Source organism: Myotis daubentonii, chromosome 16, assembly GCF_963259705.1.
Source record: "Myotis daubentonii chromosome 16, mMyoDau2.1, whole genome shotgun sequence".
Lineage (NCBI taxonomy): Eukaryota > Metazoa > Chordata > Mammalia > Chiroptera > Vespertilionidae > Myotis > Myotis daubentonii.
Genome location: NC_081855.1, coordinates 52,942,175 through 52,962,058, shown reverse-complemented (window position 1 = coordinate 52,962,058; position 19,884 = coordinate 52,942,175). Strand labels below are relative to the sequence as shown.

At 44.1% G+C, this 19,884-nt stretch overlaps 1 protein-coding gene across 2 annotated transcripts; it reads left to right on the top strand.

Annotated features, from left to right (window-relative positions):
* Positions 1-76: 76 nt before the first annotated feature.
* Positions 77-19,826, top strand: VCF1 (VCP nuclear cofactor family member 1). Of its 2 annotated transcripts, XM_059671064.1 has the most exons (4): positions 77-353; positions 4,724-4,823; positions 16,051-16,110; positions 19,187-19,826. In XM_059671064.1, the coding sequence occupies exons 1-4, from the start codon at positions 133-135 to the stop codon at positions 19,424-19,426; spliced, it is 621 nt and encodes a 206-aa protein (XP_059527047.1). In that variant the 5' UTR covers positions 77-132; the 3' UTR covers positions 19,427-19,826. The 2 variants fall into 2 exon arrangements, with proteins under 2 accessions (XP_059527047.1, XP_059527048.1); XM_059671065.1 differs by lacking the exon at positions 16,051-16,110 and having other exon boundaries at positions 82-353.
* The last annotated feature ends 58 nt before the right edge of the window (positions 19,827-19,884 follow it).

The following is a 19,884-nucleotide window of genomic DNA, read 5'->3' as shown; positions in this document are numbered from 1 at the left end:
TTTTCTCACAGAGGTTCTCAGTAGCTCCTCCCCCTCCAAGCCCGCCTCTTCCCGTGGGCGGGGTTACCGGTCGGCGCGGCCCGGACGCGTCACTGCGCAGCCGCGAGAGGGCGGTACCACGGCGGCTGCGACATGGGGGGGCGCGGAGCAGACGCCGGAAGTAGCAGTGGTACGGGTCCCACCGAGGGGTACTTACCACCGGCCGAGTCCACCCGTGCCGCGACGAGAGCCAAGGCCCGACGGGGTGGGCGTGGCGGCCGCCAAAACACCACACCCTCGGCCCCCTCCTCTCGCGGAGCGCCTCCGCGTCGCTCCCCTCCACCGGCTGCCATGAGCGAGCGCCTCCGCCCCAGGTGAGACCAGAGGGACCCCCGTTCCTTCCCGGCGCCTCTCCGCTTTCTTGGAGGGTGGGGCGCTCGAAGCGGGGTCCGAGCCAGCGCGGGCCTGCGGGTGTTATTGTCAGGGGGAGGAGGGGAGCTGTGCGTGTCTCGGCACCTGACCCCCGCGGGTGCTGGTGGAGGGACTCCAGGGTCCAGGTCTCCCCACTCCCCCATCTCCCCCGCCCCATCTTTCTCTGTTTGGAATGAAGTCTGGTCGGTCCCGGAAGAGAGACGCCGGCCCTCCAGCGTCCCTGTCCTAAATTTAGGAGGGTGGGGGGAGGGGAGGAATGTCTGATCTTCGAGTGGGAGCTCCTAGTGCATCTTTGGGGCCGGGGGGGAGGGGGGGAGAACAGGGTGCGGGGCTGCCGGCTCCCCAAGGTCAGAAAGAAGGCCTGGGGTTGACCCTGCTGCCGGGAGGGGTGATGTTGACGGAAGAGTTTGGGCCCCGGGCGGCTGTGAACGCGGGCGGGCAGATGACCCGAGTGGCTGGTGGGCTCCCTCAGGCCGCCGCACGGAGGGAACTGACCGGGTTCTAAACTGTTTGGAGGCGGAGCCGTTTGACTCCGGAGGCGGAGGGAGGGAGGATGGTATGGCGACGCACTGCTGTTCCCCGGAGCCCGGCCTCGGGCCTGGGGCAGGGGGGTTGGGCTCGCTGGACGGGCTGGAGTCGAGTCCGGGCCCGGCTGCGATCCTTTCCTCTTCTGCCGAGTGACCCCTGTGACCGCGTGGAGAGGAGGGAGCTGGGGCTGGGCACCCCAGAACGAAGGGGATCCGCTTACAGCCTTCCCCGTGGACTTTGAAGTGAAGCACCTAGGGGTCACCCAGGCCGATTCTGACATCTTCCTGATGCGGATGGACCTGCGTCCTTCCAGGTCCACGGGGCTTCCCTTTGCTCCATAATAGCCTCTGGGGCAGTGGTTCTCAATCTTCCTAATGCCGCGACCCTTTAATACAGTCCCTCATGTTGTGGTGACCCCCCTCCCCCATTTCATCGTTACAAATTGAACATAATTAAAGCATGGTGATTAGTCACAAAAGCAATATGTAATTATATATGTGTTTTCCGATGGCCTTAGACGCCCAAAGGGGTCGCGACCCACAGGTTGAGAACCTCTGCGCGCGGGGGGGGGGGGGGAGCGTCTAAGGGAATAGGCTGGATCGCCCTGACCCATGATGCCGTTTATTCTCTCGTCCCACGTCTTCATGGGCTCTGGATGGAATCGACTGCCTTTCCCCCAGGACCCAGCCCTGGAGGATAGTCGGTGCTTCCTGAGGTCCTCTGGTCCCGGAGCGAGAAGATGTGGTTCCTCTCACTTGTGCGTGGGATTGCCGACTTGGGCCAGCCACGCAGGGAGTGAGGCATACAGAGCCTCTGTGTAGGGAATAAGACTAAATACATTTGACTTTAGGGGCCCAGTGACCCCTGACCTGGCGGGGTGGGGAACAGAGCCCTTCCGCGCCGGCTTGGTCTGACTGCCTTGTCTTTTCCTTCTCAAACCCAGTTGATGGTTTTTGGATCGTCTCTTGGGATGTCTCACGTGTCTGAGAAAGTCAAAATATTTCCTGCAAAAAGATTCCCTTTTATCCAACCCCGTGCACAAAGGACTGTTTACCCTGGTGGCAGATTTCCTTTCCTCTGGGACTCAAGTGATGCTGACATGTTTGTACTTACTGGTCACTTGTTTCTGTCAAAGAGGCCTCGATAGGGGTTTCCCCCCTACTTTTCTCTTCACCCCAAGTCCCACGGTGCCCGAGGGACCCGTTCTGCCAGCCCCAGCTCTCTTGGTGTCTCCGAGTTAGTTCACGCCCCTGGGTCTCTTTCCTCAGCTTCCAGGTGAAGCGTTGGTCAAAGATGGTGATGTACCTACTGGGATGGTGGTAGAGGAGTGGGTGTGTGGCAAGGAAGCCCTTTCTGTAACCAGTACCCATCCTTGATCCCACGTATTGAGGGATTTATTTGTGTAGTTATTTTTCTCAGTAGGAAGGACGGGTTCTGTTACTTCTGTGCCCAGTCTCTAGAAGATGACAGTGAGATTGGGGAGAAATGAAATGATGGAAAGTGATGGAACCAGCCATCCTTAGAAGGAGTAGTTGCTAAACAATAATCTGTTAACTAGTTGGCTAGGGAGGCTAGGATCAGTTACAGGGTGGCTGCTAAAATTATAACCTGGTCTGTGGCATTAATGTGGAAAGTTATAATCTGACTGATTGTGTGGATAGGCGTGGGCATGAAGCTGTAATCTTTCCAGTTATTGACGATATTGTTGAAAGAAGTATGTTTCAGGGACAGAATCTGCAGAGTCTAGAAAAAAAGTGAATTGAAGAACAAGTAGGGCTCATTCTTAACCCAGTTCCATCCAGAAGAGAGGGCCCCCTCCAGGTACAGAGAATTCTGGCACCTTGAGAAGTCAGCTGAAGATGAATGAGGCGGAGCTGTTTCATGCGACCTTCCCAGAGTTTAGTGAAGTTGGCGAAACCAGCCCATCCTCTGTTCTTACACTCTGTTGGCTCTTGACATTCACATTCTTGTCACTGGGAAGATATAGTCCCCATTATAAATGAGGAAATCGGAAAGTTTTGGTCAGGCTCCTAAGTTTGGTAAGAGTGACTCAGCCCAAAGCACAATCAGCTGTTGTCACACTGATAAAAGTAGAATTTGGGACCAACATACTGCTGTTTCATGAGTTTCTTGGGGTGTCCACTGGCTTCCATTGGACATTGCTCTGTAACTTCTTCATATTCCTGTGAACATCCTCTGGTCAGATGAGAATGAAAGTAGCAATTTCTTGGCTCAAATCTGTGCTAAAAACATCTTTAATGATTATTAAAACCTGGTATCCATCTACTTTTTAGCTTCTAAGTACTTCAAAATAATGTGTAGATCTGACCCAGACTCCTGGGAGAAAGGTAGGGAAGCAGAAGTGATGATCTTATTTTGCAAACAGCTGAGCCTTAGAATGAGATAAGTGGCGTAGCCCTCTTCCTGTTGGTTGGTTCATGCTTTATCAGAACCGCACACCCACTATCTACCCTAAACTGAATCCAAACTCATTCATGACGTTGGAGGGACTCAGAGTGCTGCAGAGTGCAGGAACTGAGTGCAGGATGGTAAGGTTTCTTCGCTGTCCAGACTTCAACTCAGAACTTTAGGATGAAGGGCCTGTCCCAATAAGCCGCCCTCCTCCCAATTCAGTACTTTCCAAAAAGCTGTTTTTTCCTCTAGCTCTAAAAATTTGGACCTTTAAGAGTTTGCGCTACAATAGATGCCGCTGCCCTGTGTAACTTGGCCTCCAGGCAGCACTGTCCGGTGGCATTGTCTGCAGCGATGGCAACCTGCTCTGTCTGTGCTGTTCAGTGCAGTTGCCGCTAGCTGGAATGTGGCTAGTGTGACTTAGGGACTGGATTTTTAATTGTATTTAATTGTCATGAATTAAAATTTAAATAACCACATGTGTTAGTGGCTACCTTATTGGACAGCACAGTTCCAGGCAATTTGACTTAAAATTATACCTCCCATAATTTATTTCTCTTGTCTAACTGGGGTTTGGAAGTTCTTCTGACAACATTTGGTTCTTGCATAGAAAACATACAAATTTTGTCTCTGTTGCACATCTTAGAACACACGGAACTGAGAAAGGTGTCTGATTTTTCTTTAAATTTGTACGTTTTAAGCAGCTTATGCCATAGTCTCAAAGAAACAATCTGGTCAAGTAATTTATACCATAATACTAGGTGCTATCGCCAGAATAATCAAGTCTGTGTTCAAGAACAGCTTTTCCAGGGTTTGTCCAGAAAAGTAATTTAATACTTTGGAGGGCATAGAGCTTTTGTTTAATGTGGCAATTGGGAGAAAATCAGGGATGAAGAAAAACGAAAGATTAGCGGCTACCATGAATCTCTATGGATATTCCTGGGTAGCACCATTTTCATATGGATTTTAAGGGTAAAATAGGCATTTTCACATGGAAGGGAGCAAAATGAAGTAACTTGGAATTAGAATTTCAGGAAATGTAGAAAGACCATAACCTTAATAAGGTGGAGTTTAAAAAGCTCAATCATTACTGTCTTCCTGCTCTTATTTATTCACAGTAGGCATTTAAAAAGCTTCTTTTGCAAAATCAGTCACACCAATTTCAGCCCCACCTTACTGCTGCTATTTCATGTTTTTGCTCTTAGTGTGCCTAGAGATGGTGTGCTTCCAATTTTAACCTATGGGGATATCGTAGGCTGAATTATATTTTTTCAGGCAAGAGGGCAAATTTATATGTTGTCATGGTTTACAATTTTAAGTGTCTGAAAGGTGAACGGTTGATTTTTTTTTTCTCCTCGTGATTTAATTTCAGGAAAAGGAGAAGGAATGGCAATGAAGAGGACCACCATCTCCCCCCACAGACCAAAAGGAGTAGCAGAAACCCTGTTTTTCACGATTCCTGGGACACAGAGGTAGGAATTGCAGCGTTTCAACCTTTTCTTGAGCCATGGCCCCTTTGAGGAAGCTTTGCACCTTCCCCAGCAAAACAGTCTATGTCTGCCCTAGTCAGGCATGCTCCCCCCCAAATCTGTTTTGTTAGAAGTTTCATGAGCCTTTGCAAACCCTTCTTTGAACCCTCTATTTATATTTCACAAACCAACCTATTTTCTAATAGTTTATGAACCATAATTGTCTTTAAGGTAAGCATATTTTGTTGCTTCAGTTCACATATCTGTAAGAATATATAATGTATATGTACGCAGAATCCTGTTTTTCAATGTTTTCACCCTTTCATTGTGCTGTCACAAAGCTGCTCCGGAGGCAGAGTAGCGTGAGAGGGAAAGAGAGCTCCCAGGGTTCTGGCTTCCAGAGGGTGCTACATATGCATGCCAGGAGATGTCCTCAGGAGGCTGAGCCACAGTGCAGAAGGGAAGCTCACATTGAAGTGATGCTGCTATTAAATTAGGCGCCTAACGATTTAGAACAGCGGTTCTCAACCTGTGGGTCGCGACCCCTTTGGGGGTCGAACTACCCTTTCACAGGGGTCGCCTAAGGAGTCACATATATAATTACATATTTTTTTGGTGATTAATCACTATGCTTTCAGTATGTTCAATTTGTTTTTTTTTTTTAATTAAATCTTTATTGTTCAGATTATTACATTTGTTCCTTTTTTTTCCCCCCCATAACTCCCCTCCTCCCAGTTCCCGCCCCACCCTCCGCCCTCACTCCCCACCCACTGTCCTCATCCATAGGTCCACGATTTTTGTCCAGTCTCTTCCCACATCTCCCACACCCCTTTCCCCCCCAAGAATAGTCAGTCCATTCCCTTTCTATGTCCCTGATTCTATTATAATCAACAGTTCATTCTGTTCATCAGATTATTTATTCACTTGATTCTTAGATTCACTTGTTGATAGATGCATATTTGTTGTTCAGTATGTTCAATTTGTAACAATGAAAATACATCCTGCATTTCAGATATTTACATTACGATTCATAACAGTAGCAACATTACAGTTATGAAGTAGCAACGAAAATAATTTTATAGTTGGGGGTCACCACAACATGAGGAACTGTATTAAAGGGTCATGGCATTCGGAAGGTTGAGAACCACTGATTTAGACCCTTGACAGGTACCACCTAACAGAAACTCCTCAATGGTAAACATTCCTAAGCCTCAGAACTTCAAGCAGAATTCTGTATATCACAATTCTTGCACAACCAGATAATTTGCATTTTAATTAGTTCTTGATAACAGGACTTGACTTATATCCAGTCTTTGCCAGAAATCCAAAGTAACTCCCCCAGGGTAGGGGTCTGTAACTGTCATGTGGGGAAGACTCATTCAGGAACAACTAATGAAAAGTGTAGCTTGGTCCTTCTACATCAAGCATGTCAAACTCATGCTCACAGGCCGCATGCCTTATTTATTTGGCCCGTGTTAGCCTTTGAGTTTGACATGCTTGTTCTTCTACATGGAGACGTGAGTTTCTATAGCTTTTATCTCTCTTTTGAAATTTTTCCTATTATACTTTTTCTTCCTTTTAAAAAAATGATGAATAGAAAAGTTATTGACCTTTGTTTAAAGTGGTAATTGGGGAATCTCAGAGATGAAAGAAACCATACTTTAGAGGCTACTGTGAGCATCTGATGATAAAATACTAACACTAATTGAGTCTCCATTTTTCTTTTTCTGTTTTTACTAATGGTAAGGGCCTGGGGGGGCAGTGGGAAAGGCAGGGGTGTGCTCCCGGGAGGGAGAGAACCCATTATTCTTTTGAATTATAAGACTGTTCCTTAAAAGAAGATGCAGTGATTACTTTCATGGTGTCGTCGTGAATATTTCTTTACTTGTATCTGTATGTAAATTCCGCTATATGATATTCACAGTCGTTTGAAGGTATAGTAGTAAGTCTAACTGTTTGTATTGGTCTTATTCCCTGATATCTACATTTTTGATGCCTGAGAACAGGAATGTAAATTGTTTAAAAAAAATTAAACATTTCTGATCTCTTATTTTTAGACACACTCCTTAGGATTCGTTTTCATTGCTGTTGGTAGAAAATGACCTGCACTCCCTTTCTAAAACCCGTGTATTGGTATGACAGAAGAAAACAGTGTGTTGTTACTCAACCTGTAGGTTACTATGTCTTGTTCTTACTTGTCCAAAGAAATCCAGTGGTTAAGCAGCTATGTAAATCATTAGGCTGGGGACGGACTACGTTGTCTTTGTTATAATTTACAGTCAGTGCAGGTACTTCTTATCTGTCATGGTATCTGCACTCACCAGTAGCCCTCTCGGGCTGTGGTAACTTGGACCCTCTGTCTAAGCTGTGCTGGCTGGACATCTACCAGCTCTCTGAGCGAGTGGTGCTGTGCTTCTCCAGCAGTGGCATTAACAAGTAATGAGGCATGCGAACCCAGGGAGAGCTAGAGAAGCAAAAGGCAGGGGAAAGTCTTCAAAGTGGAAAGTTAAGCCCTGAATAATTGAATCGTCACCCCTGGAATAGATCATTATGCTTGTAGCCATAAATAGCAAGTTTGGGGTTATTTGGCTGCTTTTTGACATAGAAAAGGGAAAGCAGTAAAAGGATTCCTTATAAATGGATTATTTTATTAATTTACATGACAAGTTATCTTATTGATGAAAATGTTACTTTTTAATTCTAAGGTAGGGCAGAGGTAAGTTTCCTTAAGACTAACTCAGTTGCCGAAACTGGTTTGGCTCCGTGGATAGAGCGTCGGCCTGCGGACTGAAGGGTCCCAGGTTCGATTCCGGTCAGGGGCATGTACCTGGGTTGCGGGCATATCCCCAGGGGGAGATGTTCAGGAGGCAGCTGATCGATGTTTCTCTCTCATCGATGTTTCTAACTCTCTATCCCTTTCCCTTCCTCTCTGTAAAAAATCAATAAAATATATATTTTTTTTTAAAAAAAAAGACTAACTCAGTTAAGAGAAACCGTTTCTTTTGTTGTTCCTGAAATAAATAATTTTAGAATTCCTTTTAAAAAAATACATTTTATTGATTTTTTACAGAGAGGAAGGGAGAGGGATAGAGAGTTAGAAACATTGCTGAGAGAGAAATATCGATCAGCTGCCTCCTGCCCACCCCCTACTGGGGATGTGCCTGCAACCAAGGTACATGCCCTTGACCGGAATCGAACCTGGGACCCTTCAAGTCTGCAGGTCGACGCTCTATCCACTGAGCCAAACCGGTTAGGGCTAGAATTCCTTTTTTCGTGACTTGAAGAACTTTCATTTGGAAGGAAAATTTAATTCTAAGATTTAAAATTCCCAAAAGTTATCTTTTTCTCCTAAATGTAATAATATTGGCAAGCACTGTGAAGATGTGAGGTCGTTTTTGTTATTTTTTTGTTTTTGAGGTGTTTGATTTCTGTTAAACTATTAAACTATGTCACAAGTAAATGATAATTGCCTGGAAATTGGAGCCAGTTCGGGCCTCTTTCTTCCTACACACCATGGAGCTAAGGAATGTGCACTGACTCGCCAGATGAGTGACGTAGAAAGAAACTTCCACTCTGCTTGTGCATTTCTTCCTGCCATTCTGGCAAGTATTATCATTTCTACTTGTCGGATGGAAATGTTGGGGCACAGAAAAACGTAAAGTCACTTGCCCAGAGATACACAGCTAGCAAGAGGCAGGATCAGTGAGCCTCAGGGCTTGACTGTTGAGCAGCTTGCTCCTCGCCATGGCGTGTGCCATCTCCTGGAAGAGCCAGTGGGGGTTCTGGGAAGCTGTGCTAACTATCCAGGGGCAGCAAGGTCCTTGACTTGGCAGACATCATAGAAACAAGAATAGCTGGAAAGTGTCCCCAAGTCAATGCTATAACATGGTATTAGCAAGAAACCATTTTTGATTTCTATCTATGTAGAATAAATACAAAAAAGACTTTGGGGTCTAGTATTTTTTTGTAGTTGTTTGTTTTTTCAAAATGTAATTGGTGTTTGAAGACCTTGAATTTGAACTCCAGTGACTTAGATTTAATGACATGTGAGCCTTGGGATGCTCTTTTTAAAATTGAGATATATATTATTACTATAGGAATAAAAATTTTTCTGTAAAGCCATTATGTATGAATCATGTTAGCAGTGGCTAAGTTAGGCTTGTTTTTTCTTGATGAGCAAGAAGTGAAATATTTATCACTTTGTGTCTTCCTCTTGAGTCCTATACAATGGTAGCAACATTCCCTTGAACAACACGGGTTTGAAATATGTGGGTCCATTTATGCGTTCTTTTTTTAAAGTAAATATGTACAGTACTGTAAATGTGTTTTCCTTATAATTTTTTAAATATCCTTTCTTTAGCTTACCCTATAGGATTACAGAATATAATACAGTAGGTCCTTGGGTTACGTCGGAGATCCGTTTTTACGGTGCGATGTAACGCGATTTTCACCATAAGTCGGAACCCACCTACGTAAGCACCTACGTCACTCACATGGAGCACATACACAGCAGGAATGAAGTGAAACAGTAAAAAAAGTTTAAAAGAAAGATAACAATTTCTAACCTTTACTTGTGGTAAATAAATAATAAAAAACATAGAGCACATGTACATACGTTGAAATGATGGAACTTTTTAAAAAATAAATACTGTAAATGGGAGATGGCAACGTAACCACAAAATGACGCATGTCGAGTCTGACGTAACCTGAGTCCGATGTAACCCGAGGACTGCCTGTATAATATAAAATAATCCTATACAATAAAAGGCTAATATGCAAATTGACCAAAAGGTGGAACGACCAGTCACTATAATGCGCACTGACCACCAGGGGCAGATGCTCAACGCAGGAGCTGCCCCCTGGTGGTCAATATGCTCCCACAGGAGGTGCGCAGCTCAGCCAGAAGCTGGGCTGATGGCTGGCTTAGCTGTCAGTCGGACATCCCCTGAGAGCTCCCGGAATACGAGAGGGTGCAGGCCAGCCTGAAGGATGGGCACCCACCCCTCCCCCCGCCCCCAGTGCACTAATTTCATGCACAAGGCCTCTAGTATAATTTAATATACAATATATATGTTAATTGGCTATTTATGTTATTTGTCTTCAGGTAAACAGTGGGCTATTAGTGGTTAGGTAGTTTTGGGGGAGTCAGAATTTATATGCAGATTTTTAACTGTTCAGGGGGTCAGCACCCCTAACCCTCATGTTCAAGGATCAACTGTATTTGGCAAGCATTGTCCCGAGTAGTTGGTGTCAACTTGGATGTCTCCATTTCCTTCCTGTGTCCCATCTCCCTCTGGGGTACGACACACATCCCTTCATTGACATTGCCACGGTCCTCATGCTGGCCTGCTCTCCTGCTTGATGTTCTAGAAAACTTCCCAGTTGGCCCCTGCTCGATCTCCATGACCTCGTTCGTCTTAATAGGTCCCTAGCTTCCTCACTCCTAAGTGCAGATCTGAAAACATCTTACATGCTTGGAAACTGTTCCCGCAGACTTGGGGCACCTATAACCTAGCCATGACCTCTCATGTATATTTTGTCTCACTAACTCTTCCTGGAGTGGTGCAGCCAACACCATCTTTAGCCTTTCCTCCCCAGAACACTCCTGATTTTGCTTATTCTCCCATTTTGTCACACCCTCCTTGTAAAAAGATTCTTCCTCCTCTGCTAGGCCCATTCAGACACCATCCATTTTAAGGAGCCTCTCTCCTCGCTCCCTCGTCCACACCTATGCTAGATTCCTGTCACCTCAGTGGCTGTGTACTGTCTTTATCAGTGGCTGTATTGTCACCACATTCTTGATGAAGTTCAGTAAATAAATGACCACGGAGCCCAGTGCACTGCTTCCCGAGCTGGGGCCCTGGCATGTTTTCAAAAGCCTACAGGTGATTCTAAAGTGGACTGCATTCTTCCGGGTCTTATCTGCAGTTACCAGGGTGCACAAGTAGGTTTCATTACTGCCTACGCCAACAGAATCCTCCCCTTTCACACAGTGCTTCGCCACAGGGTTCTTGGGAGCTGCCTTTGTGTATTTAGAAAGAGACTCTCGATCAGAATCTTCATAAACTTAACTTTGTGCTTGTGTACCTGGATTTGCAAGGGTTTTTATTTCACAGATCATGACCTTACTGTCTTTTGATTTGTAATACAAAGTTGTCATTGAAAATAACCTGGTCAGAGTCAGCACTCAGCCCAAATTGAAAAGTCAGAGGAAAGAAATGCTCTTTGTAACCTCGGATTTGGATAAATGGTCTGTAAGGAGTCAGGAGCCTGGGGACAGGGATCCTAGTTGATGAATCTTTCTCAGTCCCAAAGTTTCTGGACTCTTTCAGTACAGAGCGTGTTCAAGTCTTTCAGAGCAGGAATAGTAACAAGGTACAGACTGTACCAGTTCTCGAGTAGTGCCCCCCGCCCTCCTACCCCAAGGATTTGATATGAAAAGGTGCCACTCAGTGGGGGAAATACAATTTTTTTTTCCTATTTCAAGTGTGTGTGTATCTTTTTGTTTTTTAAATATATTTCATTGATTTTTTACAGAGAGAAGGGGAGAAGGATAGAGCTAGAAACATGGATGAGAGAGAAACATCGATCAGCTGCCTCCTGCACACCCCCTACTGGGGATGTGCCTGCAACCAAGGTACATGCCCTTGACCAGAATCGAACTTGGGACCCTTCAGTCCGCAGGCCGATGCTCTCTATCCACTGAGCCAAACGGGTTAAGGCGTGTGTTTTTTTATAAGCCGATTTATCTCTGTATATCTTAAAACACTGATAGAGTTAAAATTTGATATTATGCCTTTAGGGTTAAAAGTAAATGGTCTTGATCCCATCAAGTAGAACACTTTGCTGGCCGAGTGCTAATAAGACCGCTTACAATGACTTTCAAACATTTTTGACCCTGTCCCATAGGAATGTTTTATTTTATGGCCCAGTACATACCACATATATTTGTGAATAATTGAAAAAAGTGTCACAGTTGCCCTCACCCTGTTGCACTGTTTTCTTTTCTGTGCTGCTTGCTCCCTGCCGGGGTCCAACCCCAGCAGGTCCAGGGGTCCCCAAAGGTGTGGACGGAGTCGGCGAAGAAGGAATGACACCGAGACAGCGTTCAGTTGATCAGCAGCCTATCCAGGATCTCTAGCCAGGATCTCCAGCCAAGTTCTGGTCTGGATCTCCAGAGAGGGTCTGCTTCGGATCTCCAGCGAGGTTCTGTAGCCATGTTCCCTCGCTAGGTTCTCCAGCCAGGTTCTGTCCAGGCTCTCCAGTCAGGTTCAGTGTCCAGGTTCCAGTCAGGTTCTCCTGCCAATCTCTGTAGTCAGGTTCAGTCCAGGATCCCTTGCCATGTTCTCCCGCTAGGCTCTGTCTCTAGGCTCCGAGGCCAGTCCCTCTCCAGGATCCTCCGGCATGCTCTCTCCAGCGAAGTTCTTCTGTCTCTAGGCTCCGTGTAGGTTCTGTCTTCTTGATTCTGTTCTAAGTTCTGAGTTCTGAGTTCTGTCTTATAAGTTCTGTCTTTTTCTGTCTTGTTACAACTGTATTTATACCAGTTGATTCAATCCTATCAATCTCTATTACAAAGGTTAGGGCGTTTCTTATCTCCATTCCAGGGAGAAAAGATTATGTAGTTTAAGCATGATTGTTCATAGTTAAAGGGATTAATTATCCGCCTGGCACTTAGTTGAGGGGTTTTATTCCCTCCCTAACTTCAGGGGAAAATCCCTACCTGGGGATTCAACCTTTCTAGGAGAGGTGACCTTGGTTAAAACACAGCGCCAAGAAGGTGAGAAAACATATAAAGAACAGTATGCCATATATGCCAGGTCCCTTGAAACAGCAAGCATGGACCGGCTCCCGGCAAATTCCCCCTTTTTTATTTTTTAAAAGCAGGCATTAAAAAGAAAAACCTCAAATGCTCTCTTATATCCATTTTAAGAGTAGGATTGGCACTTTCCGCTATTACCTGAGTCCTGATCTATCATCCCAGGGAGAGCTTGCCAATCCTGCACTTTCCCAGGGTGGAAAGGCTGCAGTGGGGTTAAGGATAAGGCTCCTTGGGCCTACCTTCTCCCATGCCATTACATTTACCTTTCCTTCCTCAGAAAAGCATGGACATATTTCTTGTATGAAACGTTCTGTCTGACTGGGAGTAATCTTAATTCCTCTGCTAGCAAGCATATATGTTAAAAGATCAATACAGGGTCTTTTTTCTTTTGACTCAGTATGGCACATCTTCTTAATCTAAAGATCAATACAGAGTCTTCTTTCTTTGGACTCAGTATGGCACATTTTCTCAAACTAAGAATCAATACAGAGTCTTCTTTCTTTGGACTCAGTATGGCACATCTTCTCAATCTAAGTTCTGTACTATCCACCTTCTTACCCTATTTATCCTCTATAGGGGGGTCTGTAGCACCCTGGTGGAGTCCTATCCGTCCCGAGTGTGGGGGTTCTCAATGGGGGGGGCTTACCTAGGGGAATCCTGTTCCAGGGGTTCCCAAAGGTGTGGACGGAGTCGGCGAAGACTATCCACCCTCTTCCTACAGTGGAGTCTGATCCGTCCCGAGTGTGGAGGTTCTCAATGGGGCGGCTTACCTAAGGGAATCCTGTTCCAGGGGTTCCCAAAGGTGTGGACGGAGTCGGCGAAGACTATCCACCCTCTTCCTACGGTGGAGTCCGATCCGTCCCGAGTGTGGGGCGCTTACCTAGGGGTCCCTGTTCGGGCGCCATATGCCAGGGTCCAACCCCAGCAGGTCCAGGGGTCCCCAAAGGTGTGGACGGAGTCGGCAAAGAAGGAAGGACACGAAGACTGAGTTCAGTTGATCATCATAGCCGGGTTCTCTTGTCAGGGTCTGGTCAGGATCTCTAGCGAAGTTCTGGTTAGGATCTCCAGTCAATCTCTATTACAAAGGTTAGGGCGTTTCTTATCTCCATTCCAGGGAGAAAAGATTATGTAGTTTAAGCATGATTGTTCATAGTTAAAGGGATTAATTATCCGCCTGGCACTTAGTTGAGGGGTTTTATTCCCTCCCTAACTTCAGGGGAAAATCCCTACCTGGGGATTCAACCTTTCTAGGAGAGGTGACCTTGGTTAAAACACAGCGCCAAGAAGGTGAGAAAACATATAAAGAACAGTATGCCATATATGCCAGGTCCCTTGAAACAGCAAGCATGGACCGGCTCCCGGCAGCTCCCCACCAATGGGTTTCACCATCCATTTGAAAAACACTCGTCAGTCTGTGAGGTACTTGCGAGAGCCTCTTGGAGAGCGAGAAGACTTGAATTGGCAGACAGTAGAGCCAAAGGATCTTGAAAGAGATGCATTATTTTTACCTTGGATGACAGGAGTCTGTATCTGATACTTCAGGACTCTATCCTGGTTCTATGTGGGCCGTCTCTTATTAGTTTGAAGGTATCATTGCCCTCCTCAATGCAAGTGAATACAAATGAGGCTGTTGTCAAGGTTCTTAAGTAGCTCAGGGAGGCCAACAGTCTTTCTGAAATCCTATGAACAGAATCTATCTATCCATCTATCCATCTATATCAGTGGTTCCCAGCGCGGGGCACGTGCCCCACAGGGGGCAATTTGAGGATGAGTTATTAGTGAATTTTTTGCATTTCTTATGGTTTTAGGGACTTCATATACAGTATATAAATATATAGTGACATTTATGCATTACAGTTCTCTATTAGATGTTTTGAAACTTTATTTGCTAATTTTTTGTATCATTTCATATTATTATTTTTTAACAATTTCTTAGTAATTTCTTCCTCAGTACTTCAGCTGTCCTTTCGTTGTTTTATTTTGCTCTTTCATGGATGCCGTGTTCTTTGGAAGCTTGTTTAGACCAAGCTAATAATCTTTTAGGCTTCCTCCACATGACCAGGAGTTCACTTTTTGAATAAGAATTATGTGTCACGGGCAGGGGGGCGCCATCAGGATTTTAGAGATGTTCAGGTGGGGCATGGCCAAAAAAAGGTTGGGAACTACTGATCTATATATTTAAGTCTTAGAATTAAGTTGGGAACTACTGATCTATATATTTAAGTCTTAGAATTAACTAAAGACCTCTATTTTGTAGCAATATTCTCACTCATGATCATTTTTCCCACAAAAGAAATCTCTTTTTGTAGAAGCTATAGAATATATAGTAAAAAAAAAAAAAAAATAGAAGGTCCAGATTCTAAATATTTTGGCATATATATCCTTTCAGACTATTTTTAGGATATATGTATATTTACATTAAAGAAAATCATTTTAAAACCAGCTGACATACTATATATACTGTTTTGTAACCTGTAAAAAAGATGTTGAAGGTCTCTATCTTGGTGTGTGTGTGTGTGTGTGTGTGTGTGTGTGTATGTAATTTTTAATAGCTGAATACAATTTCATTGTTATGAATTACAATTCATGTATTGTACTTTATATACATACCAGAAGCCCAGTGCATGGATCCGTTCAGGACATGTCCGGCCCATCTCAGTCCTGATTGGTGGGGCCAGGGAGGGACTGTGGGAGGGCTCCAAGGCATGTCCAGCCCATCTTGCCCAGTCCTGATCAGCTGGACCCCAGCAGCAAGCTAACCTACCGGTCGGAGTGTCTGCCCCCTGGTGGTCAGTGCACGTCATAGTGACTGGTCAAACGGTCAAACTAACAGTCGGACACTTAGCATATTAGGCTTTTATTATATAGGATATTATAAATTAATCAATTTCTCTATTATCCATTTTGGTTTGTAGACTTTAGCTGTTTAAACAAGGCCACACTAAACATTTTTTAAAAAATATATTTTTATTAATTTCAGAGAGGAAGGGAGAGGGAGAGACAGATAGAAACATCAATGATGAGAGAGAATTATTGATTGGCTGCCCCCTGCATGCCTTACACCGGGGATCAAACCCGCAATCTGGGCATGTGCTCTGACCTGGAATTGAGCTGTGACCTCCTGGTTCATGAGTCGATGCTCAGCCACTGAGCCATGCAGGCCAGGCACACTAAACATTTTTATATGTGTCTTTATAAAGTTACGTTACAAAAATTTTTAAATGGACTAGGAATTGCTGGTGTATTTGTGTCCCCCTCCCCCCTTTTAATGGTCATTTCTAACCTGTTTAAAGAACTTTTACCTTTTCTCAAAATAGTGTCACCTTTGCTGTTAAGTTGTGAAATAAATATAATTTGAAACAGAAACTTGACTTACTAGAAACTGATTCTAGTTCTTGCCTTAATTTTCAGACACTACCTGTAACGAAAAACAAAGAAAACAGACTAAGAGGAAACAAAGTTTTCTGCGCGGTGGGTTTCTTACCTGTGCAGTACCTTACCTGCTCGTTAAATATTCATGGCCTTGTGAGGTGTGCCAGCGGCAATTCTAGGTTGTTACACTCTAGGTCAGGAGAGGCTGCTATGGAAAGCACGTTTGCTTTTTTTATTATTATTTAAATTGGCTTTGACTTCTTAAGTCTTCAAGTAAATGTAATTGTTGCTGTTAACACTGCCATCTGATGCCACTCAGCCCATTTATGTTTTCATGATTTTTTTTTAATTGTGGAAAGAAAGCTAGGTTGTCTCCTACTACCTGTAGGCAATGATATGTGACCTATGCTCAGTAGCTCCAGGTGACCCATGGACCATGACAGCTTTGGTTTAAGCCTTATTAATGATGGATGCATTTGGTGAACATGCTTTCTTTGCTGTTTCAGGCATGTTTATATATGGGTATATTTTTAAGTTCAGTGGGGCCTTGACTTACGAGTGTCCCGACTAACGAGTTTTTTGAGATACCAGCTGTCTCTCAGCCGATTTTTTGCTTTGAGTTGACAGACTAATTTGAGTTAATGAGCTCCTTAATGAGCTTGGTCTCAGAACGAATTAAACTCGTAAGTCAAGGCCCCACTGTAATAGAATCAAAGTTACTTAGACCTCAACCCAATGTCCCTTCATCAGTTACAATTTCTCTAAAAGGACACATGTGATTCCTATATACCCATGTGGATTATAATATACTAGAGGCCCTATGCACGAAATTCGTGCAACAGTAGGCCTTCCTTTTCCTGGCTGCCAGCACCAGCTTCCCTCTGGCACCCGGTCACAGGCAGGCATCTGGGACCTGGGCTTTCCTCGCAGCCTCAGCTTCATCCAGAAGATCCTCCGAATGATGTCCGGAAGGACGTCCGGTCTAATTAGCATATTACACTTTTATTATTGTAGATGTATTGTTAGGTGTAACTTCTGGTATTTTAAAAATCACTTTTAAAGTATCTATCTTGAAACAACATTTTATTTATACATTTATTTTGGTAATGTAAAATATGTAATTACCACATTGCAAAAAATTCATAGTAAAGGGTTGAAAAAATAAGATCTGTAACCCCTCTAATTTTAACATTAGTACTATGGACTATTTCTTTCCAGGCTTTTTTCTTGTGTGTAGATTTTACATTGTTGTAAGCAGACATTTCAAAACCAATATCTTTAAGGGAATATAAATTTAGATGTATCAAAAGGCTAATGAGAAAAAATTGTATACCAAATCATTAATTACTAGAATTCTAACTTTTTCATGTATTATTCCTTCTAGTACAATATTGTATTGAGTTGTAAATAGAGGAGATTGCTAATTAAATGATTGCCGTTGTCATTTATTAGAAATGCAGTATTTAAATTGTGTAATACCGTAGTTCTCAAGGATCCTTACCATTGCCTTCTCTGAGACCCCTACTAGTGGAAGAAAGGAGATTTCTGAGTGACTCTTGGTTAGGAATCTCTGAGTAGCTTCTTCAGGATGACTAAGACACCCAGTCATGTTAGTTACATTAAAATATTAGACAGGTTTGTGCACATGCACATATACACACATCGAACTGCAAAAATGCTAATATCACTTTACAAGAAGTATATTAAAATCTCAGGGTGTGTTCTGCATTCAGAGAACACCATTCGCGTCCTTGAGATAACCACAGATTGTCACAGGTTTTTATTTTTTATTCTTGTTCCCAGAAGCCATTTTATCTGTTATGAGGATACTTTTTTTACACTCTGTACCAATGAGTGATACTTACCCTTAGAGTAGGGGTGGGGAACCTTTTTTCTGCCAACGGCCATTTGGATTTTTATAACATCATTTGAGGGCCATACAGAATCCGCCTGCTACGTTTGTTCAAACATTTAATTAACTCACCTCTAATGCCGTGGCAGGGCCAAGACCGAATGACTTCCCAGGCCTTATTTGGCCTCCGGGCTGGGCATTCCCCACCCCTGCCTTACAGGCTGAGAACTTGTTCCCTTGACTATTAGAAATTATTGGAATGAATGACAAGATAGAGAAGACATGTAAAGGAGTTAAGATGTAGTTGAAGGGATTTGCGGTAGAAGGCCTGTGCTTCAGTCTGGACCCTGCCACTTAGGGATGTGTAATGGGGACAGCAATCCCACTTGACATTACAGGGTAGCTGTGAGGATAGAATGAAATATCTGAGGTCTGTGGTTGGCAAACTGCGGCTCGCGAGCCACATGCGGCTTTTTGGCCCCTTGAGTGTGGCTCTTCCTAAGCCTGAGGAGTACCCTAATTACGTTAATAATAATGTACCTACCTACATAGTTTAACTTTAAAAAATTTGGCTCTCAAAAGAAATTCCAATTGTTGTACTGTTGATATTTGGCTCTGTTGACTAATGAGTTTGCTGACCACTGTCTTAGGTGAATGTAACTTCTAAACTGTAAAGCCCAGTATATGTTATTGTTACTATTAATCCTCACCCAAGGATATTTTTTTCTATTAATTTTTTTAGAGAGAGTGGAAGGGAGGGAGAGACAGAGACACACACACACACACACACACACACACACACACATTGACACACACACATTGATTGGTTGTCTCCCCTATGCACCCAGACTGGGGCCTGGGTTCAAGCCTGCAACCAAGGTATGTGTCCTTGAACAGAATCAAACCTGTGACCTTTCAGTCTGTGGGCCGATGCTCTGACCACAGCCAAACTGGCTAGGGCAAGCCCAGTATATATTTTTTTAAATATTTATTTTAAAATATATTTTTAGTGATTTCAGAGGGAAAGAGAGAGGGAGAGTGAGAAACATCAATGATGAATCTTGGTTATTTGCCTCCTGCATGCACCCTACTGGGGATTGAGCCTGCAACCCAGGCATGTGCTCTGACTGGGAATCGAACTGTGACCTCCTGGTCCATAGGTTGACACTCAACTACTGAGCCACACCAACCAGGCTAGCTCAGTATATGTTTTGATGCTAGTTCTTCTCAGACGAGGTAGGAAGAATATTCTTAAGTTAAACCACAGTAAAGGTCTTAAGAAACAAGTAGCCTAGTTGTGAAACTGTTCCTTTTTCTTTCCAGTCTTCAAGCAGTGACAGTGGCGGGAGCAGCAGCAGCAGCAGCAGCAGCATCAACAGCCCGGACAGGGCCAGTGGGCCAGAAAGTAGCTTGAACCACATCGTCACCGGGTCCAGCCCCAACACCCCTCAGCCCGCACCTGAGCAGTCTGCACTATGCCAAGGCCTTTACTTCCACATCAACCAGACCCTGAAGGAGGCCCACTTTCATAGCCTACAGCACCGAGGCCGGCCTCCGACATGATGGGCTGGTGGTTTCTTGCCTTCTGTGAAGGGACAGCGCTGTGCAGATTTGATATTTCATCTTACGATGTTTTAAAAAATTGCACAAAAAATGCCTGTTGGCTTTCCACTCTATATTTGAAATAACAGGTTAACAGGCAGTTGTTTACTTGTGGTTTTGCTGCACTATTGCAATTTTAAAGGGGCTTTGAAGCAATTTTTTATAGGATTCTTTGAGGGTGGGTATCAAATCCATGTCAAGGTAATGGTATGAGGAAATCTCATCTGCGTGTTGAGTCCATAGTTTGTCCAATTCAGACTGATTTCCAAATCTGTCAATTAGAAATTCTACTTTATGTAAAAAGGCCTTTTAAAAATGCGGGATCTTCAATTTTTTAAATTCAATAAACTAGTAAAGAGTATGTAGTTTCCATGAAGAAACATACATTTTTTCCAAAATATAGACCTTGATTCAGTCTT